The following is a 14,237-nucleotide window of genomic DNA, read 5'->3' as shown; positions in this document are numbered from 1 at the left end:
TCTTCCGGATCAAAGGGAAGACGGTACTTGAAGTCCCTCAGGACTACTAGCTTTTTTCCCACATCTTCCCATTCCTCCAGTATCATCGCCAATATATGGTTGTTGACTGGAAATACTCTATTTCTGCGGGTTCTCAGGCCCCCGAACATTTCGTCCTGAACTGATAGTGATTCAGTGGAATCCTCTATTTTCACAGTGCTCCTAACTGCTTTTAGTAGCACATCCGTGCTACTACTTCTTGAAGCTCATCAAGAGAATGCCAAGAGTGTGCAAAGCAGTAATCAAAGCAAAAGGTGGCTACTTTGAAGAACCTAGAATCTAGCAGTGGTCCCCAACTCCAGGCCTCGAGGGCCGCCAACAGTGCAGGTTTTCAGGATTTCCTTAGTATTGCACAGGGGTTGGAATCATCACCTGTGCAGATGACCACATTACCACCGATGCAATACTAAGGAAATCCTGAAAACCTGCACTGTTGGCGGCCCTCGAGGCCTGGAGTTGGGGACCACTGACCTAGAATATAAGACATTTTTAGTTGTTTCACACTTTTTTGTTAAGTATAAAATTCCACATGTGTTAATTCATAGTTTTGATGCCTTCAGTGTGAATGTACAATTTTCATAGTCCTGAAAATACAAAAAAAAAAATCTTTAAATGAGAAGGGGTGTCCAAACTTTTGGTCTGTACTGGGGTATCGGCGTACTCAGAACAAATCGTACAACAACTTTTGGGGTCCACTTTCTCCTCTTACCCTTAGTAAAATAAAACAAATTGGAGCTGAAGTAAATTTTGTGTGAAAAAAGTTAAATGTTCATTTTTATTTAACCCCTTTACCCCCAAGGGTGGTTTGCACGTTAATGACCGGGCCAATTTTTACAATTCTGACCACTGTCCCTTTGTAAGGTTATAACTCTGGAACGCTTCAACGGATCCCAGTGATTCTGACATTGTTTTCTCGTGACATATTGTACTTCATGATAGTGGTAAAAATTCTTTGATAGTACCTGCGTTTATTTGAAAAAAACAGAAATTTGGCGAACATTTTGAAAGTTTCGCAATTTTCCAACTTTTAATTTTTATGCCCTTAAATCACAGAGATATGTCACACAAAATACTTAATAAGTAACATTTCCCACATGTCTACTTTACATCAGCACAATCTTGGAACCAAACTTTTTTTTGTTAGGGAGTTATAAGGGTTAAAAGTTGACCAGCAATTTCTCATTTTTACAACACCATTTTTTTTTTTAGGGACCACATCTCATTTGAAGTCATTTTGAGGGGTCTATATCAAAGAAATTTTACCACTTTCATGAAGTACAATGTGTCTCAAGAAAACAATGTCAGAATCACCGGGATCCGTTGAAGCATTCCAGAGTTATAACCTCATAAAGGGACAGTGGTCAGAATTGTAAAAATTGGCCCGGTCATTAACCTTTGTCAGGCTGCATAATTTTACAACGTTAACAGGCTGCAGAGGTACAATTGTACCTTTGGCCAATATATTCTGGACCAAAACTGCAGAGATGTCACGAAATTTCAGCCCTCTACGGCTTTTCGGAAACAAAAGTTATTGCAATTTTAAATGGAATAGTTACAATTGTACCTAATCAGCCGGACGAAGGTTAAAGTGCAAACCACCCTTGGGGCTTAAGGGGTTAAAGTGAGTGCACGTATGAGTCAAAGAAATAATCCTTACATAGAATTCCCACAGACCTCATGCTTTTAAGTGTAAAGGTACCGTCACACTGGACGATATCGCTAGCGATCCGTGACGTTGCAGCGTCCTCGCTAGCGATATCGTCCAGTGTGACAGGCAGCAGCGATCAGGCCCCTGCTGGGAGATCGCTGGTCGGGGAAGAAAGTCCAGAACTTTATTTGGTCGCTGGACTCCCCGCAGACATCGCTGAATCGGCGTGTGTGACACCGATTCAGCCATGTCTTTGCTGGTAACCAGGGTAAACATCGGGTAACAAAGCGCAGGGCCGCGCTTAGTAACCCGATGTTTACCCTGGTTACCATGCTAAAAGTAAAAAAACAAACACTACATACTTACCTACAGCCGTCTGTCCTCCAGCGCTGTGCTCTGCTCTCCTCCTGCTCTGGCTGTGAGCGTCGGTCAGCCGGAATGCAGAGCGGTGACGTCACCGCTCTGCTTTCCGGCTGCCCGGCGCTCACAGCCAGACCAGAGAAGCAGAGCGCCGAGGACAGACAGCAGAAGGTAAGTATGTAGCGTTTGTTTTTTTACTTTTTAGGATGGTAACCAGGGTAAACATCGGGTTACTAAGCGCGGCCCTGCGCTTAGTTACCCGATGTTTACCCTGGTTACCGGGGACCTCGGGATCGTTGGTCGCTGGAGAGCTGTCTGTGTGACAGCTCTCCAGCGACCAAACAGCGACGCTGCAGCGATCCGGATCGTTGTCGGTATCGCTGCAGCGTCGCTATGTGTGACGGTACCTTAAGATTGTAAAATACACCTCATGTATGTACTTACCGCATGTCAGATGTAGTGTTTGTGGGTTTAGGATTCTCATTGTTTAAATTCAAGGTCTCCTGTTCAGTGTTGTGCAAGAGTCTTCTTAATGCCATATCAGTGTTTTCACTCTTCCTAGCTACAGCGGTCACATCTCGGAAACTCAAACTATGAAAACAGACAAATAAGCCTGAAAAAACTAATCCATTTTAATTAAAAAAAATACTTTTGGAAGTCACAAAAGAACGAACTACTTAAAAAGGTAACTATACAAATCATTTCTAATATCGGACAGAGCATTAAGGCTCCACTGATCTCTCAAAACACTTATAGTGATGAGCAATATGGAATTGGTTCACGTTTTCCACATCTTTGTTTCTTCCTCGAGTCCTCAAGAAAGTCCAAGCAGAACAGCTTCAGATTAGCCTTGAAAAGTTCTAATGTGGTTGAGGATATATTTAGGATAGTAATGCTGACTGCATGATTTGCAGCTGTTACACAGCCTCAACACACGTGAGGATTCCGTAACAAACAGGCAATCCACACGTGTACAGGTTAACAGCCGCAAATCATCGTGTTCAGGCTGTCTAACAGCCGCAAGTCATGCAGACATGGGGACTCCAACATAATATAGGAGCACGCCCAGATGCTTGGCAAACACCCGAGAGTGCTCGGAAAAGACGCTATCTGAGTACATTCGCTCATCGCTGCTTGGAAAGCAGCAGCACACAAAATTAGCAAAGGACAGGTTCAGACTGTCATTTTCGGCAGCCTCTTGTTTATACACCTCCCATAATAACACAACCTCCAACAACTAACTTTCTCATGCAGCCTAATGTTTCCCGGTGTTTGAAAAATATTACAAATACTCCTTTAATAGTGTGAGTTTTCCCTTTTTCAACTGCCAGGCCAAATTATTTTAGTTCCTCTCTGCAGTTTGGTATTTTATAATTTAGAAAAAATCCCCCCAGATTACCATCATAAATATAAGCTGAGCCACACTAGCACTTTTCAAGGCTAACGAGAAGCGGTTCTGCTTGGGATGAAACAACCATGTGGGAAGGTATAAACAGATTACACAGGATGTTGAATGTGCCTGTGTTAAGGGATAACTAGTCAGAGAAAAACAACTGCAGGAAGTATACAGAGTAACAGAATATATAAAAATGCCAAAGTCAATATGAGACCAATAATAAACAAAGTTTGCACACCTTGAATGAATAGGTCATAAACCATGTAGTGGACGTATACAATGTTAGGTGCCAAATCAGCCACATGTAATCTAGTTTAGATAGTATTTAAAGTGCCAGTGCAATTGGAATCATGTACATGATCATAAAGGGATTGGATTGGACAGTATCTTGGACGCCTTATTTCGGATCATCTTCTACACCACCACCAGATTGTATTCAGGAACATTTCTTTTCTATAGTTTGTACACTGAAGCTTAAGGAATGTTTGGTTTTGCTATTTCATTGGCTCCATCTCTGATGCTCTTGTGTATAATATTTAATACTATGATAAGGTGTTTTGCCTGTTTATTTGTATGGTTGTAGCCCTTATTCGCATACTTTATTACCATCTAATCCCCTTATGATCATGTACATTTATGGATTTTACTAGATGGTGGCCCGATTCTAACGCATCAGATATTCTAGAGTGAGTATGTATGTATGTATGTATGTATGTATGTATGTATGTAGCGCTGTGAGTGGGGGTTAAATTCCGTGCCAATATCGTTGATTGGTCGCGCCTGGCTGGCCGATCAGCGAAGTTCAAATCTGGCGCCAATTCGTGGACGGACTGCGCCCGTCGCTGATTGGTCGCGGCTGGCAGGGCACGACCAATGAACGAAGCGGTGTTTAAATACCGCGCCAATAGCGCTGATTGGTCGCGGCCAACCGCGATCAATCAGCGAAGCGTGGTTTATATCCCGCGTCAATTCGCGGCTGGACTGCGTCTGTCACTGATTGGTCGCAGGATGTCGGGTGTTCGGGGTGCAGGATATAGCACAGCCACACAGCATATAGCACAGGCACATAGTATACAGCATATAGCACAGCCACATAGTATACAGCATATAGCACAGCCACATAGTATACAGCATATAGCACAGCCACATAGTATACAGCATATAGCACAGCCACATTGTATACAGCATAAAACACAGCCACACAGTATATAGCACAGCACTGTCGTCGTCGTCCCCCCCCCCCCACCAAATCTAGCTCACTCTGACTTTGAACCAGTTACAGAAGAAGTAATCAGGCATCTTTTCCTTGCATCTTTTCTTGCCCAACCACTTGCACCAGTGACCCCATTCTGTCACATCTCCTCCAGTCCCTTTCCCCGGCTGTCACCTCTCACCTAACAAAAATATTCAACCTCTTTCTATTCCTGTATTTTTCCCTCCTCATTAAAGCATGCCATCATACATCCACTACTTAAAAAACCATCCCTCGATCAAAACTGTGCCGCTAGTTATAGACCTGTCTCTAATCTTCCCTTCATTTCAAAACGCCTCGAACGCCTGGTCCACTCCCGTCTTATCTGCTATCTCTCACATAACTCTTCTTGATACTCTGCAATCTGGTTTCCGCTCTTTACACTCTACTGAAACTGCCCTCACTAAAGTCTCTAATGACCTACTAACATCTAAATCTAATGATCACTACTCCATGCTAATTCTCTTGGATCTCTCCACAGCATTCAACACTGTGGATCATCAGCTCCTCCTCACTATGCTCCGCTTCATCGGCCTCAAGGACACCGTTCTCTCCTGGTTCTCCTATCTCCCCGACTGCTCCTTCACTGTATCTTTTGCTGGTATCTCCTCCTCTCACCTTCCCCTTACTGTTGGGGTTCCTCAAGGATTATTGCTAGGCCCCCTCCTCTTTTTGTATACTGCCCCTATTGGACAAACAATCAGTAGATTTGGTTTCAAGTACCATCTTTATGCTTATGACACCCAATTATACACTTCTCCTGATATCACGCCTGCCTTTTTAGAAAACACCAGTGATTGTCTTACCGCTGTCTCTAACATCATGTCCTCCCTTCTATCTGAAACAGAACCTGTCAAAAACTGAACTCCTCGTGTTCTCTCCCTCTACTAACCTACCTTTGCCTGACATTGCCATCTCCGTGTGTGGTTCCACCATCACACCCAAGCAACATGCCCGCTGCCTTGGGGTCATACTTTATTCCGAGCTTACATTCAACCCCCACATCCGATCACTGGCTCGCTCTTCTTATCTGCATCTCAAAAACATTTCTAGAATTCACCATTTTCTTACTTTCGACTCTGCAAAAACTCTTACTGTTTCACATTCATTCTCATCTGGACTATTGTAACTCTCTACTAATCGGCCTCCCTCTTACCAAACTCTCCCCGCTCCAATCTGTCCTGAATGCTGCTGCCAGGATCATATTCCTCACCAACCGTTACACCGATGCCTCTACCCTGTGCTAGTCATTACACTAGTTACCCATTCACTCCAGAATCCAGTACAAAATTATTACCTTCATCCACAAAGCACTCCATGGTTCAGCACCACCCTACATCTCCTTCCTGGTCTCAGTCTACCACCCTACCCGTGCGCTCCGTTCTGCTAATGACCTGAGGTTAGCATCCTCAATAATCAGAACCTCCCACTCCAGTCTCCCAATGCACTACCCAGGTTAAACCATTATCTACCAATGTCCTTTTTTTGGGACGCCTAATCTTTAGCTTCTAGCAACTAAGATTTTATCATTTTTATATTTAGGTCCAATTTTTTGTGTTGTGTTTGTAAAATGAATGTTTACAAAATAGGAAATCATGTCATTGTCATTTTTAATTGAATATTGGGACGCCCTTTTCTGAAAAATCCGTACTTGAAAAAATTTTGCTAATTTGGCAAGTAATGGGCTAATACGATTAATTCCCACAGTTTTAAGTGTGTCCTAAAAACGCATTTGTTCAGACTGGCCTACCGCACCAACGCATTAAATTAACTATCCCTGTGTGGCCCATACAAAAAACTTAAACCATAGTCAGGTTCCTCGCATCATGTTCACATAATAATAATAATAATAATAATAATAATTTTTATTTATATAGCGCCAACATATTCCGCAGCGCTTTACAAATTATAGAGGGGACTTGTACAGACAATAGACATTACAGCATAACAGAAATACAGTTCAAAACAGATACCAGGAGGAATGAGGGCCCTGCTCGCAAGCTTACAGACTATGAGGAAAAGGGGAGACACGAGAGGTGGATGGTAACAATTGCTTTAGTTATTCGGACCGGCCATAGTGTAAGGCTCGGGTGTTCATGTAAAGCTGCATGAACCAGTTAACTGCCTAAGTATGTAGCAGTACAGACACAGAGGACTAATAACTGCATAAAGTGAATTAGAACATGATGCGAGGAACCTGTTTTTTTTGTTTTTTTTTAATATAAATAGGCCACACAGGGATCGTTAGGTTAATGCATTGAGGCGGTAGGCCAGTCTGAACAAGTGAGTTTTTAGGGTACGCTTAAAACTGTGGGGATTGGGGATTAATCGTATTAACCTAGGTAGTGCATTCCAAAGAATCGGCGCAGCACGTGTAAAGTCTTGGAGACGGGAGTGGGAGGTTCTGATTATTGAGGATGCTAAGCTGAGGTCATTAGCGGAGCGGAGGGCACGGGTAGGGTGGTAGACTGAGACCAGAGAGGAGATGTAGGGTGGTGCAGAGCCATGGAGTGCTTTGTGGATGAGGGTAGTAGTTTTGTACTGGATTCTGGAGTGGATGGGTAGCCAGTGTAATGACTGGCACAAGGTAGAGGCATCGGTGTAACGGTTGGTGAGGAATATGATCCTGGCAGCAGCATTCAGGACAGATTGGAGTGGGGAAAGTTTGGTAAGAGGGAGGCCGATTAGTAGAGAGTTACAATAGTCCAGACGAGAATGAATAAGTGAAACAGTAAGAGTTTTTGCAGAGTCGAAAGTAAGAAAATGGCGAATTCTAGAAATGTTTTTGAGATGCAGGTAAGAAGAGCGAGCCAGTGATCGAATGTGGGGGGTGAATGAAAGGTCAGAATCAAGGATGACCCCAAGGCAGCGGGCATGTTGCTTTGGAGTAATGGTGGAACCGCACACGGAGATGGCAATGTCAGGCAAAGGTAGGTTAGTAGAGGGAGAGAACACGAGGAGTTCAGTTTTTGACAGGTTTAGTTTCAGATAGAGGGAGGACATGATGTTAGAGACAGCGGTAAGACAATCACTGGTGTTTTCTAAAAAGGTCGGCGTGACAACAGGAGAAGAGGTGTATAATTGGGTGTCGTCAGCATAGAGATGGTACTGGAAACCAAATCTACTGATTGTTTGTCCAATAGGGGCAGTATACAACGAGAAGAGGAGGGGGCCTAGGACTGATCCTTGAGGAACCCCAACAGTAAGGGGAAGGTGAGAGGAGGAGGAACCAGCAAAACATACAGTGAAGGATCGGTCAGAGAGATAGGAGGAGAACCAGGAGAGAACGGTGTCCTTGAGGCCGATGGAGCGGAGCATAGTGAGGAGGAGCTGATGATCCACAGTATCGAATGCTGCAGAGATCCAAGAGAATTAGCATGGAGTAGTGACCATTAGATTTAGCTGTTAGTAGGTCATTGGAGACTTTAGTGAGGGCAGTTTCAGTAGAGTGTAAAGAGCGGAAGCCAGATTGAAGAGGGTCGAGAAGAGAGTTATCTGAGAGATAGCGGGTAAGACGGGAGTGGACCAGGCGTTCGAGGAGTTTAGAGATGAAGGGAAGATTAGAGACAGGTCTATAATTAGCGGCACAGTTTTGATCAAGGGATGGTTTTTTAAGTAATGGATGTATGATGGCATGCTTAAATGAGGGAAAAATACCGGAAGTGAGGGAAAGGTTGAATATTTTTGTTAGGTGAGAGGTGACAGCCGGGGAAAGAGACTGGAGGAGATGTGACGGAATGGGGTCACTGGTGCAAGTGGTCGGGCGAGAAGATGCAAGGAGCCTGCTTACTTCTTCTTCTGTAACTGCTTCAAAGTCAGAGAGTGAACTAGATGCAGTGGGGGAGGGAGGACAGTGCATGGTATGAAGAGATTGGGAGATGATTTCCTGTCGAATGTGGTCAATTTTTTCTTTGAAGTAATTGGCCAGATCGTCAGCATGGAGATCCGTGGTTGGGGCCTGCTCTCTTGGGTTGAGTAGGAACTGGAACGTGTCAAAGAGACGTTTAGGGTTATTGAACAGGGAGGTGATGAGGGTGTTGAAGTAGGTTTGTTTGGAGAGGTGAAGGGCAAAATTGTATGTCTTTAGCATGAACTTATAATGGATGAAATCTTCAGGTAGATTAGATTTTCTCCACAGACGTTCTGCGCACCTGGAGCACCGCTGCAGGAAACGTGTTTGCAGCGTGTGCCACGGTTGTTGCCGTCTGTGCCGAGTTGTTTTATGTATAGGAGGAGCAGCTTCATCCAGAGCACTTTGCAGGGTTTCATTGTAATGCTTCAGAGCAGAATCAGGACATGAGATAGAGAAGATTGGGGCCAATGAGGACTGCAAGTTCTTCATAAGTTTCTGGGTGTTAGTGGCCTGTATGTTTCTATAAGTGTGGAAAGTGGGGGTGACCTGAGCGGGATGGCAGTTCTTGATAGAGAATGAAAGAAGGTTGTGGTCAGAGAGTGGGAGAGGGGAGTTTGTGAAATCATCCACTGAGCAAAGCCGGGAGAAGACCAAGTCAAGGGAGTTTCCATCTTCATGTGTTGGAGAGTGTGTATCCTGTGAGGCCGAAAGAGGAGGTTAGAGATAAAAGGTGAGAAGCAGATGGGGAGAGGGGAGAGGCAATGGGGATGTTGAAATCACCCATGATAAGGGTGGGGGTGTCACAGGAGAGAAAGTGTGGAAGCCAGGTGGCAAAGTGATCCAGGAACTGATGAGAGGAGCCGGGAGGACGGTACACCACCGCCACTCGCATGGAGAAAGAGACGTAGAGTCTGACCACATGGACCTCAAAGGAAGGGAAGACAAGTGAGGGTACTTTACACTTTATACAGTTAATAGCGCTCTGTGTCTGTACTGTTACATACTTAGGCTGTTAACTGGTTCATGGTTTTTATATGAACACCTGAGCCTTACACTATGGCTTGTCCGAACAACGAAAGCAATTATTACCATCCACCTTTCATGTCTCCCCTTTTTCCTCATAGATTGTAAGCTTGCGAGCAGGGCCCTCATTCCTCTTGATATCTATTTTGAACTGTGATTTTTGTTATGCTGTAATGTCTATTGTCTGTAAAAAGCCCCTCTATAATTTGTAAAGCGCTGCGGAATATGTTGGCGCTATATAAAAAATATTATTAAAAAATATATATTGTTTTAATAAATACATTTCTTTATGTTAAATTAAAAAAAAAAAAAAAAACAATACACATTTAGTATCGCCGCGTCCATAAAAACCAGACCTATAAAACTGTCCCACTAGTTAACTCCTTCAGTGAACACCGTAAAAAAAAAGGCAAAAAACAATGCTTTATCATACCGCCGAACAAAGTGTGGAGTAACACGCGATCAAAAAGACGGATATAAATAAACATGGTACCGCTGAAAACGTCATCTTTTCCCGCAAAAAACGAGCCGCCATACAGCGTCATCAGCAAAAAAATCAAAAAGTTATTGCCCTCAGAATAAAGCGATGCAAACAATTATTTTTTCTATAAAATAGTTTTCATTGTATAAAAGCACCAAAATATAAAAAAACTATATAAATGAGGTATCGCTGTAATCGTACTGACCAGAAGAATAAAATTGCTTTATCAATTTTACCAAAAGCGGAACGGTATAAACGCTCCCCCCAAAAGAAATTCACGATTTGTAGGTTTTTGTTCATTCTGCCTAACAAAAATCCGAATGTAAAGAGATCAAAAAATGTCAAGTGCCCGAAAATGGTGCCAATAAAAACGTCAACTCGTCCCGCAAAAAACAAGACCTCACATGACTGTGGACCAAAATATGGAACAATTATAGCTCTCAAAATGTGGTAATGCAAAAAATATTTTTTGCAATATAACGCGTCTTTTAGTGTGTGACTGCTGCCAAACTTAAAAACCCGCTATAAATAGTAAATCACACCCACGTTTATCACCGCCTTAGTTAGGGATAAATAATAAAATTAAAAAAATGTATTTATTTCCATTTTCCCATTAGGGTTAGGGTTGGGGCTAAAGGTAGAATTAGGAATACGTTTACAGTTGGGTTAGGGGTGTGTCAGGGTTAGTGGTATGATTAGGGGTGTGCAGGGGTTGGGTTGGAGTTAGAATTGGGGGGTTTCCACTGTTTAGGCACACCAGGGGCTCTGCAAAAGCAATATGACGTCCGATCTCAATTCCATCCAATTCTGCGTTGAAAAAGTAAAAATGGTGCTCCTTCCCTTCCGAGCTCTGCCGTGCGCCCAAACAGTGGTTTACCCCCACTTTTGGGGTATCAGCGTACTAAGGACAAATTGGACATCAACTTTCGGGGTCCAATTTCTCCTGTTACCCTTGGAAAAATACAAAACTGGGGGCTAAAAAATCATTTTTGTAGAACAAAAAAAAAAAAATTATTTTCACGACTTATAAACTTCTGTGAAGCACTTGGGGGTTCAAAGTGCTCAACACATCTAGATAAGTACGGTAGGGGGTCTACGTTTCAAAATGGGGTCACTTTTGGGGGTTTCAATGTTTAGGCACATCAGGGGCTCTCCAAACAATACATGGCGTCCTCTCTCAATTCAAGCCAATTATGCATTTCAAAGTCAAATGGCGATCCTTCCCTTCTGAGCTCTGCCATGTGCCCAAACAGCGGTTTGCCCCCACATATGGGGGTATTAGCGTACTCAGAACAAGTTGCACAACAACGTTTGGGGTTCAATTTCTCCTGTTACCCTTGGGAAAATAAAAAATTGAGGGCAAAAAATCATTTTTGTGAAAAAAAATATAAAATTGTATTTTTACGGCTCTACATTATAAAATTGTGTGAAGCACTTGGGGGTTTAAAGTGCTCACCACACATCTAGATAAGTTCCTTAGGGGGTCTACTTTCCAAAATAGTGTCACTTTTGGGGGGTTTCCACTGTTTAGGCACATAAGGGGCTCTCCAAACGCGACATGGCGTCCAATCTCAGTTCCAGCCAATTTTGCATTGAAAAGTCAAATTGCGCTCCTTCTCTTCCGAGCTCTGCTATGCGCCCAAACAGTGGTTTATCCCCACATATGGGGTATCGGCGTACTCAGGACAAATTGTACAACAACTTTTGGAGTTCTATTTCTCCTGTTACCCTTGGTAAAATAAAACAAATTGGATCTGAACTAATTTTTGTGTGAAAAAAGTTAAATGTTAATTTTTTTTTAAACATTCAAAAATTCCCGTGAAACACCTGAAGGGTTAATAAACTTATCGAATGTGGTTTTGAGCACCTTGAGGGGTGCAATTTTTAGAATGGTGTCACACTTGGGTAATTTCTATCATATAGACCCCTCAAAGTGACTTCAAATGTGATGTGGTCCTTAAAACAAAAAAATGGTGTTGAAAAAAATGAGACATTGCTGGTCAAATTGTAACCCTTATACCCAAAAAATAAATTTGTTCCAAATTTGTGCTGATGTAAAGTAGACATGTGGGAAATGTTACTTATTAAGTATTTTGTGTGACATATCTCTGTGATTTAAGGGCATGAAAATTCAAAGTTGGAAAATTGCGAAATTTCCATATTTTTCACAAATAAACGCAAGTAATGTCAAGGAAATTTTACCACTAACATGAAGTACAATATGTCACGAGAAAATAATGTCAGAATCACCGGGATCCATGCAAGCGTTCCAGAGTTATAACCTGATAAAGGGACAGTGGTCAGAATTGTAAAAATTGGCCAGGTCATTAACATGCAAACCACCCTTTGGGGTTAAGGAGATAAGACAGGACATTAAGAAAATAAACATTTAGAGTCAATATTACTAAACAGGAGATTGGCTATTACAAAACCCTTACCATTTTTTTGCATGAATTTTAGAAGTTGGACTGGGTGGTTCTTGCAGTACAGAAGTATTAGAAGTATACAATTTTTCTACACACTTTTTGGAATTGCCCAGTAAGTCATTATTCTCTATGAAACTTTCTTCTATTAACTTTGCTATTGTATCATGTTGTCCAAAATCAGACTCCTCATCAGAAAACTCAGGATTTTCACACATTTCAGAACGACTGGTGTTTTTTGAAGGATCATTTGCTGTCTTCTTCAACTGTACATCTACAATTCGAAAAAAAAAAAAACAGGTCATATTTTAGTAACAAAGACAGACATTGAAGCGAGTTTCAGGTTGTATTGCAGCTAAAGAATAAGCAACTGTATATAAATCATCTGTTACAGTTCTTTCAGAGGTCAGTGTGTCTGGTACATGTGGTGACAATTTTCACACATACCGGGGACACCCACACAGGTAGAACCATTTAAGTGAATGGGTCTATGCACATGTCAGTGTGTTTCCATGGACCGTGTGTCTGTGGGCAAAACACGCTGACATGACCGGCACCTGGGAATCAGCGCTACCGTTAGCGCTGTTCCCCGATGCCGGGTGCTGAAGACAGCTCTCATCATTCTCCCGTGCTCACGCTGCGACCGTCCGCTTTGGCAAGGCTCGTTATCAAGAATAGAATAAGTTTTTTTGTTTTTTTTTTAATTATTTAAAAAAAAATATATCTAGAGGGCCCCCCCACCTATTCTGGACAACCAACCAAGCTAAAAGCAGACAGCTGGGGGCTGGTATTCTCAGGCTGATAAGAGGTCATGGATATTGCTCCCCCGCCAGCCTAAAAATAGCAGCCTGCAGCCGCCCAAAAAAGGGGTATCTATTAGATGTGCCAATTCTGTCGCTTTGCCCGGCTCTTCTCACTTGCCCTGACAGTGGCCAGTGGGATTCATATTTGTGAGGTTGATGTCACCTTTGAATTGTCTGGTGACATCAAGCCCACAGCTTAGTAATGGAAAGGCATCTATAAGATGCATATCGGTTAGTAATTCTATAGTTGTATTGTAAATAAATGCACAGCAAGCATAAACTCCATTATTTGAAATAAAAGCAAAAATCACTTATACTTTTTTATTTAAAAATAACCGTTATACTCACCTAACACCCATTCCATTGAAGCCCTCGCCTCCTGTAATAAAACAACTATAAACAAACCATATCCCTCACCTCTCCTTCGTTTTGTCCCACGCCGTACCATGTCTGGGGATAAACAGTTTTCATCTTGAACGGTGCCAAGATGCTACCATCCAGGACGAGAACCACTGAGTATGTGTCCACGGTCAGTAAACGCTGCGGGTTAGAATACCAGCCCCCTCCTGTCTGCTTTACCTTGGCTGTTTTTCTTTGTTGTTTGTTTTGTTTTTAAATGATTAGTTATATAACTAGTTAAAAAATACAGTGTGGGGACCCCTCTATACTTAATAAATAGCCTTGCTAGAGCTGACAGCTAGGTTGCAGCTTCAGCTGGTTATCAAAAATACAGGGGATCCCCATGTCATTTTTAAAAGTTATTTACTACAGTAATGCCAAGACGTGGACACCGACTGAGGTTTTGGGACAGTGTGTGACTCAGAGGGAACACTTGGAAATATAGCATGCATACATAATCTGCGCTCCTAAATCCACTAACAGATAACAGACCTCAGTGGGGGGCAGGGGTTTGTGGATTGAATTTAAGTTTTCAATGGTGGCACTTTGGGGTTTTGTAT

The 14,237-nt window shown here is 42.5% G+C and overlaps 1 protein-coding gene across 4 annotated transcripts in view; it reads right to left on the bottom strand.

Moving 5' to 3' along the window:
- Window positions 1-14,237, bottom strand: part of CENPC (centromere protein C) — a 365,318-nt gene that overhangs the window by 223,517 nt on the left and 127,564 nt on the right. For all 4 annotated transcript variants that reach the window (XM_069743120.1, XM_069743122.1, XM_069743124.1 and 1 more), the window contains 2 exons: window positions 12,491-12,749; window positions 2,492-2,638 (listed from right to left, as the gene is read on the bottom strand). In XM_069743120.1, the coding sequence (XP_069599221.1) occupies window positions 2,492-2,638; window positions 12,491-12,749 (406 nt within the window). The remainder of the gene's footprint in view (window positions 1-2,491; window positions 2,639-12,490; window positions 12,750-14,237) is intronic.

The sequence above is a fragment of the Ranitomeya imitator genome, chromosome 1, assembly GCF_032444005.1.
Source record: "Ranitomeya imitator isolate aRanImi1 chromosome 1, aRanImi1.pri, whole genome shotgun sequence".
Taxonomy (NCBI): domain Eukaryota; kingdom Metazoa; phylum Chordata; class Amphibia; order Anura; family Dendrobatidae; genus Ranitomeya; species Ranitomeya imitator.
Note: the sequence above shows the minus strand (reverse complement) of the source record. Positions and strands in the feature narration are given on the sequence as shown.